Source organism: Zootoca vivipara, chromosome 14, assembly GCF_965207765.1.
Source record: "Zootoca vivipara chromosome 14, rZooViv2.hap1.1, whole genome shotgun sequence".
Taxonomy (NCBI): Eukaryota; Metazoa; Chordata; class Lepidosauria; order Squamata; family Lacertidae; genus Zootoca; species Zootoca vivipara.
In genome coordinates, this window is record NC_142597.1 from 38,833,820 (window position 1) to 38,854,241 (window position 20,422).

At 43.8% G+C, this 20,422-nt stretch overlaps 1 protein-coding gene across 24 annotated transcripts in view; it reads left to right on the forward strand.

The window, feature by feature from the left end:
- The window catches only part of MSI2 (musashi RNA binding protein 2), a 396,739-nt gene that overhangs the window by 280,836 nt on the left and 95,481 nt on the right, over positions 1–20,422 (forward strand). For all 24 annotated transcript variants that reach the window (XM_035139771.3, XM_088657826.1, XM_088657830.1 and 21 more), the window contains exon 8: positions 16,104–16,186. In XM_035139771.3, coding sequence (XP_034995662.1) covers positions 16,104–16,186 — 83 coding nt within the window. The remainder of the gene's footprint in view (positions 1–16,103; positions 16,187–20,422) is intronic.

A 20,422-nucleotide genomic window follows, 5' to 3' on the forward strand; every position in this document is an offset into this window, starting at 1 on the left:
GGAGCTTTTGCAGACAACGTAGGCCTGTTTCTTTTTAATCTCTGTTTTATATCATTATGTGGATAATCTCACGTTTTCAGTTTCTGAATATGGTTTGTGCTTCCCAGTTTCCACCTTCTAATTGGTTGTGGTTTAGTTTAAAATTGGGAGAAGGTCCAATGAGCAGTTGGACCAGAGCCTCACAGCCTTCTCTCGCATCAAGGAGATATTATGGGATGGAAAAAGTGTGTTTCTGTTGAGCCTCAGCTGCCCTTCACTTTGAATTGCTATCTTTAAGCCATTCACTTAGAACACTGTATATTGCTGTTTTACCTCTACTGGGCCCATTTTGAACATCTTAATAGCTCAGTGTGCTAGTCAGGAGGTCATGCGCCAATGAGATTAAAGCATGGATTGGATGGTGCCCTACCCTTTGTTTTCAGTATTAGGTTTCAGAAGCCAGGTTACGATAGCCGAAAGTCATTAGAAATGTGTTTGTGAGTATCCCTCTGATAAGCCCTTCTTTTCAACCAAAGAACATTTCCCATTTAGACTGAAAGTGAAGTGTCATCTACTTGCAGTATTGTTAATCTGTTATTAAGCCACTAAAAAAAAAAAAAAACCAACCTAGCCTGGGTGCTTCATTGCCTCTTTGCTTAGCCGTGAATAGAATTATGCATCATGAATAAAAAGTGCTGTCAACATACATCGCTTTCAAAACACTCAAGCATATGGTATGTGATTATCTGTATTGTCAAATGCAATGAAGTGAGTTTGGCTATAATAAAAAAATGTAATATTTCAGAAATTTGGTAATAAACTGTGGAGAATTGACAGCAGCTTTCTCAGGGCGGGCATGACTTTGCCCCCCCCTCCCGTTCTGCCCTCTCCCCACTCTCCCTCCCCCACCCCTTTTTGGGGAACATAAATAGGAGATATGCAGTCTGAGCTCCAGTTTGGTCAAAGGGCAGGTGGGTCCAACATATGGCCCTCAAGACCTTTTTGTGCGGCCCCCAGCAACATTTGACACCCCCTCCCCACAGTCCTTGCACTGCCTTCCCAAAGGTGTAAGCAAGGCACTGGGCTTTGGGAAGGAGGCGTGAGGCTCTGACAGGGTCCTAGAGTCCTCCGGCCTTCTTCCCAAAACCTAGTTACTGTAACCAGCTCAGGAAGGAGGTGGGAGGGCTCTAGTATAGGGTGACCAGACCTCCCATTTCCCAGGGACAACCCCTGGATTTACAAATCAGTCCCCTGTCAAAATCCATTAAAGTTGAAAAGTGTCCCAGGATTCATTGAAAAAATTCTGGTAACCTTACTCTAGTACCCTGCCAGAGCTTCGCGCCCACAGGTTCCACGTCAAAGCACTCTTGCAGCCCACTTGGTCTGAAAAATTGGACCACCCTGGGCTGGGCTAAAGGGGGGAAATGTCCCTGCTCCATTTTGAACCTTTTAATTAAATGTGATGCTTCAAGACATCAGCCAAGGACTATAAGTTTAGATGGAGCATGGTGTTAAATACAAGGGTGTAGTTTTTGAAGGTGCACACATGGTATTTTATTTTGTGGTAGTTCTCCATTAGAAATACGGTAGATACACACCAAAGGGCAAAATAGAGTCCATAGCCCACGCTTTCTGCAGCAATGGGCTGTTCAGTCAAGTTTCCTTGGAGGGATTGTTTGTGGCAAAGGCCAATATTGATTGATCCCGTATGCCAAAGCATCATACCGTAGTGTTTCTTTAGACAAACAGGATTGGCATCTCAAGATTTTGGAAAAGTAGCTGTTATCTCAATATGGCTTTAGGATCCTTGCTTTTAGCATCTGAATTTGAAAATGTTCTACAACAAAAATTAGAAGGAAGCTGAAGCTCATCTCCATTTCATGCTTTGCAAGAATTAGAGCTTGAGCTCTGGCAGGCTGTGATTGTTTAGCTCGGATCATGCTTGCTGGAGTGTTCCTCCTGCTCTCTGCGTGCTTTCCACAACCCCCCCCCTCCTCCCTCACACCTTTGAATGAGCTCTCTCTTGCAAAAGCCATCCAAGAGAGGGGAAGAGAATTGGAACAAAAAGAATTGGAGCAAAAGCCAGAGAATATTGTTGCCCTTTTATCCAGCTGTGTGACTGACCTCAGCTCTCTGCTTTCCTGCTGTGTTTGTATTGAAATGCTAGCACCTTTTTCGGAAGTTCTCGCTCTGAGGCACTTGTCTGCCGATTTCAGTTTTTGAGAGCTTACTCTTGTGGCCTGGGATGTGCATTTGCACATCTTAGTGGCAGTCATACCTGTGTCTGTCAAGAGAAACAGGAGCAATGTGTTTTTCCTCTCCCTCTCTTTAGACACCCTTGTGCACTCACCAAAACGCACCTACGAGCTAATCTTTTCCCTTGACAAGTGTCATTCACAGACTCACTGTTCAAGGGCTTTAGAATTAAATGAGGTTGGGATTTTCTAGCTTTGGCCCCAGTTATGCTTTTCTACCCACCCACCCCCCTCTCTCCTTCAGCTGAGAACAACCAGGGATGAGATTTAATTCACATTGGGAATACACCTTTCAGATGCAATCTTTGGTGTTCTAGGACCATGGTCCTATGCTTGGGGTATACATGTGCTTCTCTATTTAACTGGGGGGGGGTACATTGGGCAGTTTTTGGGCATGTTTTTTATGGGGGTGGTGATTCCTCCACCACCCCAGGCAATGGCTCAGAACAATTATTTCCAGGGCACCGGAAAGTAAACCAAGATGGTGACTGGAAGCTGAGAAGCATCAGAGCAGTGGAAAACAAAAACCAAAGAAGTGTTATTTTGTTAAAAGGGGGCCCTAGCTGCTCTTTAAGGTGCTAAGTGGCCAACATTTGCCTGTTGTTTACCTTGATGTCCAGTATCTGGTTCAAACTGTGTTATTTGTTACTTTACTCTTACATATTTTAAAGAATCAGTGAACACAGCTGAGGTTACTAGTCCTTAAGATCCTGCTCAGCTGGAAGTTTGACTTTTCCATTAAAAATGGCTTGTCTGCTGGGGCTTTACAAACGCAAATCACCTCATGTGATAAACGGACGTGCATTACCCTCTCCCCACCACTGTCCAAAACCTCTTTCTGCAGTTTTGAGCAGGATAATGAAGAAATATTACTCCCCTGTTGCCATGCCCTTTCATATGATATCTTCCAGGTGATCTTTTGCAGGTCTGTATTTACTTTGTCTGTCCCGTTGCCTGCACTTAAGTTAGTTCAGCTTGCGCAGGAAAGAAATGCTGTCTTTCTGCTGCCCCATTATTCATGCACCTGCTTTCTTGTTTACACCGCTAGCTTTGGCAGCTGGCTGCTGTAAACTGTAATAAAATGCCTTTTAAAAAATGAAGAAATGTGACCAGACAAGCTGGGCATAATAATATTAAAGCCAGCGTCAATTAATTTTTTCCTCTCCTTGATAAACGAGTCCCTGTTCCATCCATTAATAACGAGGGAAGCAACAAGAAAAGTTGACACTCTTTTAATTTATTTTCTCAACTTGCCTGGTCATATTCTTCTCCATTGCAAAGTTTACTAGTGCTGCTGGGAATTGCAAGTGGCTTTCGCACAGTCGATGCATAGATTGGTGTGAATCAATATGGCTCTGCTTTATTCACACATTCCCCCGTAATCAGGAGGGGAAACCTTACTTAGTAAGCTATCTAGCAGCTGAGGCTGTCAAGCTGCCTTATAATAATAGTAGTAGTAGAAAGAGATCCTGCATGTTGCATTGTTATTGGGGAGGAGAAATTGGAAGTTATATGTGCTTTTCTTTACCTGCTGCTTAGATGCAGAAAAAAAAAGATGATAATGATGTTGGCAAGAAGGCTGTCATAGCAAGCAGTGTGGAATTTCAACACAGCTTTTACAGTAGGAGGTTTCATCTGGTTTGAGAAAGAGGTTTCATCTGGTTTGCAGCTCGGTCTGGGTCAAGGTCCAGTTCAGTGTTGGCCACACTTTCTGCAACCCTGTGCATGCCAGAGGATTTGAGGAACTTTTGTAGGGCAGGGCATGGGGACCACTGGTCAGTCCTGCTGAGAGCATCAGAAGAGCCTGCTGGATCAAGCCACTAGGCCAGGCATCCCCAAACTTCGGCCCTCCAGATGTTTTGCACTACAGTTCCCATCTTCCCCGACCACTGATCCTGTTAGCTAGGGCTCATGGGAGTTGTAGGCCAAAACATCTGGAGGGCCGCAGTTTGGGGATGCCTGCAGTAGGCAATCTACTTAGTTTCCTGTTATCGCAGCGGCTAGCCAATTGCCTATGGGCAGCATATGGCCTGAGTTAATTTTTTGCTGGTGTAATTGGTGCTCTGCAGTGCTTGGCCCTCTCACACAGTCTCCGGTAGTTAAATCTCTGCATTGGAGAAGAGGGGCATCTTGTCTGACATGTATGTATGCATGGCTGTGCTCCCACGTGAACACTAACCCATCATGCAATACACAGCCTGCCAGCTGCTGAGATGTTGAAATAATATTTACCTGGCTGCCAGAGCAACTTACAAAAGAGACAGTCCCTCCCCTCAGGCTTACACTCTAAAAGACACAGCACACATAAGGAAAATAAGAATGGGAAGGAAGGAGGGGAAAAAGCAAGCTCAGGCAGTTGTGCTTTTTGGTGTGAAATTTTAGCTCTTCATAATTATAGAACTATTTGAGTAATTTGGAATAAATTGTAAAATTTGTTCCCTGTGTGGATTTCTATCTGCAACCAGTGAGAGATGGTGCAGGGTGGCGGAATACTTGTTAAGATATGAGTATTGGCAACAAGATTAGAATAGGACAGCACCAGACTTGTGCTTCTGGTCTCCATTGGGGACAAAAACCACCCTGCAATCCTAGCTCCGCAGCAGTCGAGGCACGAATCAGCAGAGAGAGTGTGCTCTTGGGAGGTTTTGCTGCTGCTTATTTAGCTGGGCTGCCTAGGACTGATGCTAAGGGACTTGTGCACCAGTCTCAGCAGCAATTTCACCTCCAGGGCTAAATTGTTCAGTTGTTATGGTTTCGTTGCTCGGCACAGTGCACACCACTTTTCCAGTACACACCAACCAAAAATGAACTCTGTACAGTCTGTTGGAAGGACCTCCCATGTCCCCACACTATGTTCTCACATAAAGGTAAAGGGACCCCTGACCATTAGGTCCAGTCATGACCGACTCTGGGGTTGTGGCGCTCATCTCGCGTTATTGGCCGAGGGAGCCGGCGTACAGCTTCCAGATCATGTGGCCAGCATGACAAAGCCGCTTCTGGCGAACCAGAGCAGCGCATGGAAACACCGTTTACCTTCCCACTGTAGCAGTACCTATTTATCTACTTGCACTTTGATGTGCTTTCGAACTGCTAGGTTGGCAGGAGCTGGGACCGAACAACAGGAGCTCACCCCATCGTGGGGATTCAAACTGCCGACCTTCTGATCGTCAAGTCCTAGGCTCTGTGATTTAGACCACAGCGCCACCCACATCCTTCATTGCAATTGGTAGCCACCAGAGAACTATGGAGGGGGTACTTAATGCTTCTAGAGATAATCTATTCCCAACACTCTCAAAGTAAGAAGTTGGCATCCGCAAGGGGCTTACACAAGCATTCCTTACCTACTTTGAATTTCCTTCCTTCTTTCCTCCCCCCTCCCCTTTTGAAGTATTAAAATATTTAGACCAGTTTTTAGAAAATTGATACATGGTATATGTCTAAAGCAAAATTTTGCTTAAATTAGATTTTGCATTTGAGCTGAGTAAAGGGACAAGGCAACAATGTCCTTTGTTTTCGCTTTGGAAGCTCTTGCGATAAAGGAAAATATTAAGACAACTGGGGTTTGGATAAAAAGAAATAATGTAAATAAAATTGTATGCAGATGATATAGTGTTACTGTAACTGTTACAAAACCTCTCAAATCTCTGAAAGAGTGAGAATATTATTGAAATATATGGATCATTAGCTGGATATAAATTAAGCAGAGATAAAACTGAAATATTAAGCATCAATAATAAAACCAAAAACAGATAAGAGAGATGTTTAGCTACAGCTAGAAGACAAAACCGATTAGGTATCTTAGAAGAAAAATAACAAGTAAGATAGATGAATGAATATTTCATTAAATAAACAATGGAAGAAATTCAGTTTATTCTTTGAGGGCAGATTTTCTGCAGTAAAAATGATATTACTACTAATATGTTTTACACACACACACAACACACACACACACACACACACACACACACACACACACACACACACGTACATTTCAAATCAATTTCTTTCCATTAAAATATCTACTCAACAAATTGTCAAATGGCAGTAATGTTTGTTAGAACTCTTAAGAAACCCAGGAATTACATCTATTATTTTATAGGATCATTTTTCTGGAAAAACAGTGGGGCATTCTAGGGAAGAGGGAATAGCATCTGGCAGCAACAGGGAACTGAGAGGAGCAACATTGAGCACCAAACTCCTGCTATTGAAATTTGCCACAGCTCCCTGAAAAAGCTTAAATCCCATCCCTACCCCACTCGGTTCACAGCAGGAAAATAGGGTCATGCATCCCTGATTAACTAGGCTACTCTGTAGTTGAAAGCCTGGAAGCTGAGGGGACACACACACACGAAGTGTGGCCTTGGGGCTCTCCCCAGGCCACATACTCTCTCCGCACGCAGCAGCCCTCACTGGTCCTATTCCTCACTTTCCCTGAGTAGTTTTGACTGTCTCAATTGTTCTTGCTCTGTGATAATGCTTCTTGCTTGCCTGGATGGGATGGAGAGGGGCATGTTTGTGTTTGCAGAAACCCCCGACTTCTCTGGAGTGGGAATGTAGCCTACTTTAGGCATCTCCTGTCCACTTTTGCCTCTAGCCACACCCTCCACTAATATGGGCAACCAGAATATTGCTCATGGTGCAGCTACCCTCAAGGTGAAAAGGGCACCCCTGCCTGTATGTTTCGGAGCTCTGGGAAACAAGCTGTCAATGTTTTTTAACATATTTATGCAAGTAGATTCATCCACACCACTAGAGGGCATACTGCAGTACCTTCTGTAGTTTACCTCCTTATGTTGAATGGTAATTGTGCAATTATTACCAAATTTGTTTGCTATGCTGATGTTGTATCTATTATAGTTTGCTATTTTATTACCACTGATAGGTTGTGATAGGCTGTAAATTGCCTTGAGCACACTTTTGTTATGGAAAGGTGATATATAAATGCATTTGTTTGATTGATTGTTTGTCTAGAGGACCAGGTTAGTTAAACAGTATGTTTTGGGATAAGTGGCTCATGTTGTTTTGTGCTTACACAAATAATACCAGGGAACTTTTCACCATCAGTTGAAAGCTCTTCAGGACAGTTAGTGGGAGCACTGGTGCTGGGATTAGGGTATTCTAACACCTTAGCATATGCATTACAATAGAACAGGTGTAACTGGGGACCTAACCCAGAACAAATTGCCATCTCTCCCCCCCCCCCCCCGTCCCCGCGCAACCCAGTATTATTAGCTGCAGTAAAAGGAGGGATTCAGACTGGGACCACAGTGGGGGGGGGTCCCCTTGTGCCATTTTCCTAATTGAAATAATTTGGACCCACAGCACAAAATGGGCAAGTACTATATGGATATCCCTATATTTGCTCAGTGGGACAGATAACAGCCACCAGGGATTTTAATCAGGAAAATGACTGGGGGGGGGTTGGAATTGTTCACCTTGCACCACTTTCCAGATTTGACTTATTCGTCTCCCCATGCTGCTAATAATACTTTTAACAGGAATTTAAAGCAGCCATTGCCAACCTGTTGTTCTCCAGATGTTCTGGACTACATCTCCCATCAGCCCCCAGCCAGCCTGGCTAGGAGTTGTAGTCCAAAACATCAGAGGGCACCTGGTTGGTGAAGACTGATTTAAATACTTAGTAAAATATTCAAATGTTTTTTAAAAATACATATTTTAAGGTGCTGTTTCTATTTTTATATTTTTTAAAAAAAGCATTGGTGGCCTTAGAGTGGATTTTCCATGCCACATCTTGCTTGGCCCTATCCTGCTGCTGTGTGTGTGTCTGCTCTCACACAGCTGAATAGACGTCCATACTGTGTGTGGTTCAATTATCAGTGTGTAGACAAATAAATCCCACCAGGTTCAAACCACTCACTGTAGTGTTTCATGGCAGTAGTATCATCCGAGCCATATTTCTGCTAACCTAATATGAGGCCTCTCCAGCAGCCAATCCAAGTATGAAATATAGCTATCTTTGAGAGGGGCGGGGAAAGCCCACCAAAACTCAGCATGCAGAAGCATAAATTTTCCAAGCAATTGATGCTTGGCACCTTTGGGATTCCTTGTTAACTTTATTTATGGCTTCTACCAATTTCTTTAATTGTTTTAATCATGTGTGGTTTCAGTCATTTGCCCTCAACAGTATATTTCTTATTGGCAAGCCTCTCTAACTGCCTGGTGCTGTCAAGGTGGCTGGAAGGGTGGGGGTGCAGTGACTAACAATGGAGCATGGTTGGAAGTCTTGCTATGGGATCAGCAATATAGACTCAGCAGCATGAAACCTTTCCAGAGAAAACTGAAGTTGACATTTCAGATGGGTGCATGTATGTTGATGTATCTCACCATACGTGTATGATGAGATCTCCAGTATGTGAGTGTTGATTTCCAGAAAAAAGTGGTGTTTTTATGGCCAAACATGAAAAGGATGCATGGTCAGGAAGGAATCCTTTAAGCTATGCTGGAAAACAGCAGACTTTTTATAGTTGGGGTGCCTGATCCAGCGCTGGCCCTGAAACCCCTCTAATTTTGGTGGCAGCAGCAAAAAGAGAAAATAAAAATAAACAACCAGCTCCATGTCCTGATCCAAATCTCTTCCACCCAAATCATCAAATTAATTGTTTCATGAGTGGGGAAGGGACCATAATCCCCCCTCCCCCAAATCAGCTGACCAAATAGCTGTCATTTCTGGTGGTAGTATTATTTTACCAATTGGGTGGTGAGGATGGTTGTTTAAGCGAGTCAGCTAATGAATTAAAAATGAGTTGGTCCCAGTTATGGGGCCAAAATGTGGGCAGATTTGTGCATCTCATAGAGTAATCCTATGCATGCTTAGTCAGAAGTGAATCTCGTTGTGGACAATGACCTTATTATTTCCAAGTGCACAGAGTTGCAGGCTCTGTGAATGAAGCGGTCTCGCAGGGCTTCACTGAATTGGGGTACTACACTGGAGTATAAACCCAGAGATGTCAAAAGAGATGACAACTCTGGAGTGAGTGCTTTGAGGACTTATGCTCCCACTCTTGGACCCAAGTTCATCCTCCTTTAAAAGGGGGCTCTGAAGGTTGCCATGCACTTGATCTGATAATGAGGCCGATGCCGAATTCCTTTGGATCATAAAGCAATATAAACAGCTAAAATAGTGCAGAGTACATCAGTCAATTTCCTGGATGATTCACTGAGTTTCAGTGTCCCTCAGGGGCTATTGACTTGCCACTGAATGAGATGACTTTTTATATATTTCCAGAATTGTTTTTGCTTGTTTTTGCTTCCCCCCCTTTCATTTCTTTTAAACCTCCAGACCATGTATTTCTGCCTGTGTCTCTCCCTCAGTGATTTCGCTTGGCTCAGATCACCACTTTTTAGGAGCTTTTTTGTCTCTGCTTCCACCCTCATTATCCTCCCTTCCCCCCCCCCAAGCGTTTCCTTTTATTTTTTCCTCAAAAAAGATTATTCAAATGTATATGCAGTTTTTCTTCATTTGAATAAAAAGGGAGGGGAGCCACCCTGTTTGACTCTGTTAACCGCTTATCTCTTAAATAGAGCTTGTTAGCTTCCAATAATAGCTTCATTCAGGAGGATGCAGGATAATTTCATTTTAAAAATGCACACTCCTTGACAACCAGATTCCTATTTATGTCACCATTTTAAACAGCCTCTTTTGTTTTGTGTTAATCTTTCTCATACACTTTCGGTGGAATGGGTTTTTCTGTTGTTGACTCTTTGTACCACTCATAAGAAACAATTGTCTGTTTAATCCAGAAAGATTTCTAAGACTTGAAGTAATTTAAAAATGAGTGTGTATTCATTACCTTGACTAATGGGGCGTGAAGAAAGGGAAATGCGTTTTTTGGGTGTGTGGTATTTTTTTGGCATACATTGTACTTGGGTTTTTTAGATTCTGGACAGATGCCTTCCACCACCACCCCTTCCACCCCCAGTTAAGCGCATCCTGGGTTATGATGTTTCCTTTCAGATAAAGTTAACTGTGTAGAGATTCTGGACTTTAGGGGGAAATTATTCAGTTGGTTTGCATTTTAAATACCGAGGGACTTGGGGACCTTGAATCAGCCAATTCTTCGTGGAAATCTTAATAAAGCTTCATTTCAGGTTAAATGTTATTGATAGTTAGATTGCCAGAAAGTTCTCCTGCACAGGGCACATATATGGGCCTTGCATGCAGAGGAGACAAGCCAAAGGAATGGGATTATGAAAGAGCAAAGACTCAAAAAGAAAATCTTCAGCTCCTTATGTGTCTGTTTTGCAAGTTCGACCTATGAACATAAAAGGATCATGCCAAAAGCCCCTCTAGGGCCCCTTCACTGAGGTGGGCATCTAGCAAGGAGAGACGGAGAACTTGTCTGCACTTTCCTATGCACTTTCTGGACACAATCCAAGCTTTGGAGCTCTGTGCCTGAGCACCCTTCTCACACACACACCACACACACATAGGGCTTTCCTTGCAGAGGCCCACTCTTTGGCAATCTGTGGTGAACCTGAACTGCTGTTTGCTCCAATTCAGCTGGAAGGGGGGCGTTTCCACAGGGAGAGCTCTGAGGGGGAGGGGGGGGTCATACACAGTGCTTTGGGGCATGGACCTGTGCCTGGAGGGAGTGGGGGGGTGGGTGGGAGTGGGATGGGTAAGCCCTGGGACAGCTACCCAGCTTAGGCTTTGAATACTGTTCTGAGTATATGTGAGGAGAATGGAGAAATGGTTTTAAGTCAACTGTAATGTGGACTAGTCCTGTATGATGGATGTGTATGTGTATTTTAATGAACTGAAGAGGCTGATCAGAGTGAAAGCTTATTCATTGGGAGGGAATGGTGTTTGTGTTTGTGTGAATGTAATAGTGTTTAGCTTATTTTTGTTGCTGTTTTGTCAAAATTGTTTTATAGATTATAAATGCTTTATTGATTTGTTAATTATATACTGTAATGGGGGACTTACACTGTAATTGTGATGTTTAGCCTATTTTTTAGTTGCTGGTATGCTAATAATGTTTAATAGATGGTTTAATAGATTGATGTTTCATTAATTATATGATTTATTCTGTACTTGTGATGTTTTATTATGTTATTGTTATTTATGGTGTGTAAACCGCCGCAACCCCAGATAGGGTCTCAGCCTGCGTACCAGATGGAGCTGGTAAACAGCTGCCCTGGACACAGAACTGACCTGCGCCTCCATGGACAGCTGCGAGTACAAAATGACTCCCAGGCTGCACACCTGGTCCTCCAGGGGCACAGTTACCCCATTCAGGACCAGGGAGTCCTCAGGACCAGGGAATCAATCAATCAACCGCAGGGCCGTCTTAAGTATATTTGGCGCCATGGTGCGACGGATCCCTCCGGTGCCCCCGTCCCGCCGGGCTGGTGAGCGGGCGGGCACAGCGCGGCTGCCGGGGGTGCAGCTCCGCGGCGGGTGGGCGTGCGCAGCTCCACGGCGGACAGGCGCCATGGCGCCCGGTGCCACCCAGCCTGGCCGTAGGGCCGGCCCTTATCAACCAGATGCTGTGCATTATCAGCCTGCTCCATGGTTTAGGTTTGGATGGGAAACCTGTGGCCCTCCAGATGTTGCTGGACGACACCCACCATGTATTGGCCAGTTCATATATCTGGCACGATGGAACCTCCATGGCCAGAGGCAATAAACCATGGACTGCCAGGTGTTAGCAGCAGACTCTGACCAACATTTTCTGCTGCTCAGCTTCCTAAAGGCACCTGGTTAACCACTGTTGTGAAGATGACACTGGACCTTTTCCCCAAACTACTAAGGCAATTTCTTGTGTTCACATCTTGCCCAGTAGCTACTGTACAGCCTTTCAGGTGCAGACTGTCCACGCTAAGCTTTGTATCTGTACTATGTGGGTGTTTGAAACACCAGCGCCTTTGTCCATCTATTTTTTTAAGGGATTGATTTGCTTTTTAATTATTTTTATGCTTCTCCATTTAGAAGTACAGCAAGCTTGCTCTGTGCTCTTGAGGGGAAGAGACTGTGTCGTCCATTTTAAAGGGCCACCACAAATAGAAACAGAAAGAGATCACTGTGTAGCCTTTAAGACTGTTATGTTGCATTTTAGTAATAGACACAGATTGTTCAAGACTATGGCTGGGTAGCTGAGAGTGGCTCACATGCTGTGTAACCTATATTAAGTTACATTTTAGGAGCAGTATTTAGAAGTTGCTGTCTCACAAGTGCTGCCTTTGCTCAGAACCAGTTCGGTCTATTAGCCAGGTGCACAGGTTCAGAAGTGTGACCAGTGGGTGCTCCTCAATCTCTGCACCTCACATAATGTGCAAAGCAGGATCAAGTTTCTATGTCAGCCACATTCTGTTTACTGACCACAGACCCAATGTTCTAGCCCCTGAGCCTGGTAAATACTCTCCTTGCCTTTGACTTTTGAAAGTGCCCATTTAAATTTATTTTAATGTGAATTGTCCGACTTGTCCTCTCCAGGGAAGCTAAATCTGTGGTGACGAATAGGCACCTTTTTTCTCTAGTGCCCATGTACAGTATGTCCATGATTGCACACCAGACACACACATTCCCAGCTATTTTACATACAGTAGCTTCCAGTGTATATTTTGAAATGTTGACAACCTAGTGAGGTATATAGAACTGTGGTTTGTTCTAAAGCGTGCAAAGGAGAGGGGACGGCAGAGTCTAAGGAATGAGCTGTGCTGCATTCATGATCACCTGCGTCCTGGAGAGAGAACCTCTGGCCCTCCAGATGTTGTTGAACTCCCATCAGCTCTAACCAGCTTGGCCAGTGGTCAGGAATGATGGAAGTTGTAGTCCAGCAACATCTGGAGGGCACAGATTTCCCATCTTGAACCTAAACCATGAAATATTAACTCTGATAACTGCAGGTGCAGAATGCAAAACAATCACATAATTAAAGAGCAGACCGTGTTCTTTTTGAGTCGTGGCTCTTCCACAAGTCCATAATTAAACACCTTTTCAGGCGATCAAGTTCAGTCCCCCCCTCTTGTCAAACCAGGCAACCAGATGTGCTTGAAATGGTGCTGATATTTAAAAAGCTGAAACAACGTTTGTTATTGATGATGCTTGTTTTCCCTGAATAGAGTAAGATCTGTACCTGTCTCTACCTGTCTGTACTAATGTGTTCTTCAAATAAAGTGTTTTTTTCAGGTCTGAGAAAATAGGCCAGGCAACACAGATGTTTTGTTTTGGTTGATTTTAAAGAGAAGTCTGAAACTGAAACTCTGTGTCACAGGGATCTTTGAAAGTGGTTCAGTGGTTCCCATTGTATGTCAGCCTGGAACTGGATTCCTAAGGTGGACACTCAGTTTACCATTGGTTGTTGTTTTTCCCCTCCTAACCCTTCCGAATGTCAGTAGTACAGAACACATTGTTTCCTGATTGCTATTGAACTGGTCTAAGGCCACTGTACAGATGAGCAGCTTTGTCTGCAGTGAGGGTTGATTGTTAGGGAGCCCCCTCCATTTGAGTAGACTATCGCAGATGCTTGTCATATAGTGCTGGACGTTGAAATCACGCCGATAGGTCTGAGAATAGTGGATGGAGCTGGTATTAACAATTGCTGCTGTTTGTGAGTGATTTTTACATATGTAGAAACATTGCTATGATTTTCTCTTATTCTCCTAAGGGGAAGAAGCATTGGTGGGTGTGGGTGTTTGGGTGTGTATTCCCCATAAGTAGGAGGACACAGTGGACAAACCCTGGCTATTAACACCTGAGCTTCCTAATGGTGAGTCAGGAGAAATAGGATGATGGACTTGTAAATAGGGAATATATTTATTGCAAATAAGTCTGCTAAAATACCAGCCCAGTTTTATTTTATTATTTTTAGTTAGAGACATAACTTTTATAGCAATTTTACAGGTGACTGAGTTACAGAAAAGTCTTGAATCTCTTTAATCAGAAATAAGTTCCAGTCATTTCAATGGACTTCATTCCCAAGCGAGTATGCTTAGAATTGCAACATTCATTTACAGTCTTTGTCCCAGATGTTCTTGCAATATCCTCTTAATGCAGATCATGAATGTTTGTATTTTACCAGTTGGGAATTCAGGGAGAGAAGCCCCAAGTTCACCAAAGTTCCTCACTGATCAGCTGCTGGAGACCCAACAATGGGAGAGGGCTCTTGCCTTCATGCCCTGTTTGTGGGCTTCCCAGAAGAATCTAGTCAGTCCCTATAGAATGTGAGTCTGGGTGATCCTATAGCAGAGTTAAGCATTCAGACCTGGAACTCCGAGTCTTCTTTTCTACCTTCTGTATGTCACTGACTATTTTAGGTCCCTTCTTGTGATTAGGGGGCAATTGGCTGCAGACGGTGTCAGCTTCCTTAGAACTGACAAGGTCTTACAGTCTTCCCGCATAAACGTGACTGCCAAGTTTTACAAACTGCAAAGGGGCAGTTTGTCAATTCTATACATTTACATACCTTCATTCCAAATCCCACACACAGGTTCAGCATATGCGATCTGTTTACTTTGCCACCTGCAGCTGGCTTGTGTGCGTAGCGTGAATTATGTGGATCGTATCGCCATAGCCGGAGTTTTATTTCCCAAGCCTGTGGTTGCTGCCTGGAGCAAAAAAGCCTTCTGTGTCTGTTGTTGTGTGTTGAATTTCTATCCTCTTAGAAGCTGCCAAGTCTCTTGTGTCACTATTTTGGGAATCGGGTTCTGTTCTATAGGTTCACTCAGGGAGCTGTCACTTTATTTTAATGGGTTTCTATATTTATTCGTCCATTGAGCGGATGCCAGAAACGTGACGGTAGATTCCTCTCCCCCCGCCCTCGCCGCCCGCTTCCCCCAAAGAGATGTGTGTGGGAATCATTATGTGGTGCTGGAGCCTGCTGCCAAAAATCTTCAGCTTGGTTTTGCCTGGGATGGTGAAGACCTGACAGGGTAAACACAGCGTATAGCTGACGGGCAGACAGCGGGCATCAAACGACCTTAAACTGGCCTGAATCAGAAGCTGCGTTTGAAGTGGCAGTGCAGAACAGATGAGTGGTCAGATGAGAGGCCTGCAACTTTCATAGTTCCTTCAAGGCCTCAGGATATCCTGATGAGGTATTAGAGGAAGTAATTCAGGAAGAAAAGAGACAAATAGCCACCTCTGGATCTTGGCTGACCCGTAGGGCTGAACTGCCGCAATGAGCGGAAGGGACAACCTGGGACCTGCAGAGATCCAAGGAGCGCTTATTATACTGCCTGCTTTCTGGGGAGAGCAAAGCTGCTCTCTTTTAACCCTGATCAGTAACAGGCGGCTGGATTTTTCCCTCTCTTGTTTTCCAGGAGGCAAATGTGCTGCAGTGTGTTTGCAGAAGCATTGATACGTTTGCCCTCTTACTGGCAGTGTGTGGCTGATGATTCATGATTATTCCTTTTGTATTACTGACCCTTCCCCACCCGCCCCTTGCTGCTTAATGAGACATCCATAATAGGAAGAGTCCCATAGGGTTTAACTCTACCTGAAGCCAATAGGGCTAAATAGACAGGTGGGGGAAAAAATATATAAGGACAATTATTCCTCGGAAGCTATCATGTGCAGCTGAGATTCATGTCCTTTTTATGTCATGTTTTTGGTCTACCCTTCTCCAGAAAAGCAACTGTCTATCTAAATGTATAGAAAGAGCGTGGAGAAAAGAATACAGACACAGCCCTTGTTTTCAGCTCTAGCAGTCCCCTGTTGATTTAATCCATATTAATCTTCAAGAGTTTTTCTTTAAAGGTTTGACGAAACACACTCTGGTTTTTGAATGCATGTATGTGTGGTGATCTAACCGAGGTGCCTTAAAGTCATTTGTTTTGTAAGCAGCCGAAAAAAGGTAAACGTATTTTTACCATTATTAATATTCCTTTCTTTCTTTTTAAAAATAGGATTTGGCTTTGTAACTTTTGAGAATGAAGATGTGGTGGAAAAAGTCTGTGAAATCCATTTTCATGAAATCAATAATAAAATGGTAAGTTTCCCCAGTGGGTGCATCTGTTTTTGAGGAATATCTGTCTCTTTTTCATAGGCATTGTGGGGTGTCTCTCAGTTGTCCTTGAGGGTGTTGTTGTGACATTTATTCACAAATCAATGGTGTCTCTGAGCATGCTTGATCAGAAACTTTCACTTGCTATTAGGCCTGCACAGAAGTATTTAAGGCTCCAACTGTCACTATATACTAGGAGGTGTATTTGTTTTTCTGGTACAGGCCCTTGATAAATCAGTGTTTCTGTTTTGCCTTTTCAGGAGATGCTGGGGTTCTTTTAAATAATATTGCTGGTGTATGCAATGGCCCCTCCTTTATCCTTACAAATTTACTGTTCCAAAGAGCAAATGCTGATTAATGTGTTTTGAATGGCAGCTATTCTGCAATAAAGTACTGACTTCACTGTGAGATTAAGCATAATTTTATTTAGATTTTTAAAAGGAAAAACAACAACAATCTGTTTCACAGTGAGCATAACTGCCCTGCCTTGCTTCTAAAGTCAGTCCAGAAGAGCTGTTGAGGAGGGGCAAATGGCCATGGAAGGGATCCTAAGCTGAGTGGTAGGGCACCTGCTTGGTATGCAAAAGGGCCCAGGTTAAGACCCCAGCATTGCCAGTTTTAAAAAATGGATCAGGCAACTGTTGATGGGAAAGACATTCTGCCTGAACTCTGGGGGGACTGCCAGCCAAGTAGACAAGACTGTGCTCGATGGTATATATGAACAGGGTGTCAGTGGGTGGAAGAATTCCAGCAATGTGTAAGAGCGGAAGATGCTTCCCTTCAGGCAGCAGTTCTTTGTGTGAGAACTGAGGAGTAGGAATGGCATACATACACAAGAGCGTTGTTATTTTTCATCTGTGAAATGAAGAGTGATAGTATTGATAGTAGCCATTAGGATCCAGGGCACCTCAGTTCTGTGAACTTAAAGCATCTTAAAGAGCAAGGCTTCCCAGCTTTTCATACCAAGTGGCTGCAAGAGTACTACACCATGGAACTTGTGGGCTTGTCGTGTGGGGGTGGGGGGAAGCAAGGCCAAAATTGGATGCCCCCACCCCCAGCCCTCACACTGCTTTTCCAAAGCTGGCTAAGCAAAGTGCCAGGCTTTGGGAAGGAGGCATAAGACTCTGGCAAGAGTCTTAGAACCCTCCCAATGTGGTGTATTGGTTCAGAGCGGTAGACTCGTAACCTGGGGAACCGGGTTCGCGTTTCCGCTCCTCCACATGCAGCTGCTGGGTGACCTTGGGCTAGTCACACTTCTTTGAAGTCTCTCAGCCCCACTCACCTCACAGAGTGTTTGTTGTGGAGGAGGAAGGGAAAGGAGAATGTTAGCCGCTTTGAGACTCCTTCGGGTAGTGATAAAACGGGGTATCAAATCCAAACTACTCTTCTTCTTCTTCTTCTTCTTCTTCTTCTTCTTCTTCTTCTTCTTCTTCTTCTTCTTCTTCTTCTTCTTCTTCTTCTTCTTCTTCTTCCTTCCTTCCTTCCTTCCTTCCTTCCTTCCTTCCTTCCTTCCTTCCTTCCTTCCTTCCTTCCTTCCTTCCTTCCTTCCTTCCCAAAGCTGGGAAAGTGCTAACTAGGTTTTGGGGAGGAGGCAAGATATCTCTAGAACCCTATCAGAGCCCTCAACACCTCCTTCCCAGAGCCCAGTGCCTTGCTTACCCTCTGGAAAGCAGTGCAAGGACTGCGGGGAGCGGGTGTCAGATGTTTCTGAGGGCTGCCAAAAAAGGTATTAAGGGCCGTGTGTTGGACCACTCTGCTCTAGAGGAGTGGTTGCTGCTTAGGTCCAGTGAAGCTGACATGGTGACTGTGATGCAGCCAGCAGTGCTGAATTATTGGGATCAGGCAAGGCTATAAAATGAAATAAATCTTCCTCCAGGGCAATTTTGCCAATTCACCTGAGTGTACATTTTATCCTGCTTATTAAAGGATGACTTAAAATTGAGCGTCCTCATACTTCTCAAATCTAATACCCATTTCTCTCTCTCTCTCTCGCTTATGTTTTACTGTGCATTCTATAATTAGGGAGCAAAGTATTTGACCTTCTCTGTTGCAACTAAAAGCTCTTTCAGAGCAAAAATAGAAAATGCCCCAGGATCAGGACTTTTCAGATACAGGTTGTGTTGTCTACAGGAGCGGTTTGTGTTCCACACATGGTTTCTGAAGTAGTAACTGTCCTGAGAGGCCTGTGTCTTCTCTGTAAATTGACCTGAGGACGGTCAGACCACTTCTTTGGAAAGCACACAGTAAGACGTCTCCTGCAAGATTCACTGAAGAGAAATACCTAAATGTATCTTACATAGCCAGTGCAGTGTATGTACAGTGGGACCTCGACTTACGAGCTACTCGACATCCGATGTTTTCGAGTTACGAGCGGGAAAAGTGGCCGTGCGTTTACGATTTTTTCGACATCTGAACGGAAAACCTGTTTGCAGCTAGATGCGGTTTCCTCGACTTACGAGTTTTTAGATGCGGTTTCCTCGACTTACAATTTTTTCCGTTTCCAATGCATTCCTATGGGAAACCGCTTTTTCAATGGGAAACTCGACTTACGAAGTTTTCGACCTACGAGTGTGCATTCGGAACGGATTAAATTCGTAAGTCGAGGTCCCACTGTACTTGGTGACAGCAGCCTTCCCCTTATGCCCTCCAGATGTTTTGGACTCCCAACTGCCATCAGCCCATGGCAGGTAGAGTGCTGAATATAGACCTGGCAGACTTGGGTTTGAATCCTGAACTTAGACACACAGCTCATTGGGTGACTTTGAACTAGTCATAGGTTAGGCTGAGAAATAAAGCTTGAGGTTCCCCTCCACCCCACCCCAGCTCCCTGCGCTATTACTTCATAACTTGAACTCTTTCTTTAAAAGTTTCTCTCCTAGTCTTAGGGATGGGACCCCCCCTTTTCTCTTTCTCTCTGCTTTTGCCTTAGAAATTGATTGTGCCTTCAGTAAAGCCATTTGGCTTGAATTATTAGAAACAAATCCAGAAAAGGGCACCTGTATTTTAATCAATGCAGTAACTGATATTTTCAGCTAAAAGATTCTCTCCCTCCCCTTTTGTCAAAACATATTCTGCTTCTCAAACCTATATTCAGATAGGCTTTATATATTGGTCTGATATGTGTTCACAGACTTTAAATTCAATAATGGGTCTTTTAGGCTGGATAAGATCAAAGCAATCTCCTTAGCATATGCTAGAGGCTGATTCAATATTTGACTTGCTAATTTTTCCCAGGGCTCTGAAATAATATCCCTCACATTGTTCCTCTCCGCACAATATGCATCTGAAATGAAAATAACAGGTCCTCTTTTATGCTCTGTGTTGAGATGTCAAGGCTGGACTTTAAAAGGGTGGCTACAAAAGGAGGTGATCCTGAAGCAGAGGCTTCCATTCATGTTCACAGACTGAGCTTGAGCTGCTCTTCCTAGATGACTGACAGGTTCTTCATTTATATTTTCTTGCCACAGACTATTTCCCCCCTATAACCTCCAGTGAGACTTAATAATGGATAGAAACAAATTCAGCCTGTATTATTATTATTATTTTAAAAAGAAACCTCTTCCTTCTCTTTTATTAAATATGCAGGCTGCATAGGATGTCCTGCTTTTTTTTTTAAAAAAAAAGGCACTCCGGTTCTGCTGCCAGAATACCCAGATTCTTTCTCTGGCATATTTATTAGTCAGAATAAGCTATGCAGACAGGGCCATTGTGGGAAAAGTTAAAACAGCGAATTTTGGGTTGAATTCAGGAATACCACTGAGAAGACCAAAAACTTTTGTGCTTCCCCCCCCCCTACAGAAGCATTGCTGTTGCTTCCATTCATCCCACTGTGGTCTGTGGTAAACACATTTGGCAGGTTTTTTTGTTTTCTCCCAAAACCTACAAAAGCTGTGTGACTAGAGGGACAGAACTAGAACAAAAGAAATGTGTGCATGTTAAAAGAATTTATATCCTGCTTGTCTTGTTGTTTAGAATGCTCGAGACGCCAAATCAGGTGTCTTCCCAAGCCTATTGAAACAGAAAAGTTTTTAGCAAATACGTTATATACAAGAATCCAGTGATGGTGTCTGCCTGGTACCAATAGGCAGGAAATTCCAAAGTACACATGGTGCTACACTAAAGGAATGATTCCTTACAAATGCAGACTCAAAGTTGCATGGCATGTGTAGAAATACAAGTTCTGCAGACTGAAGTGATTGGCACCTATGTGATCTCTGAAGT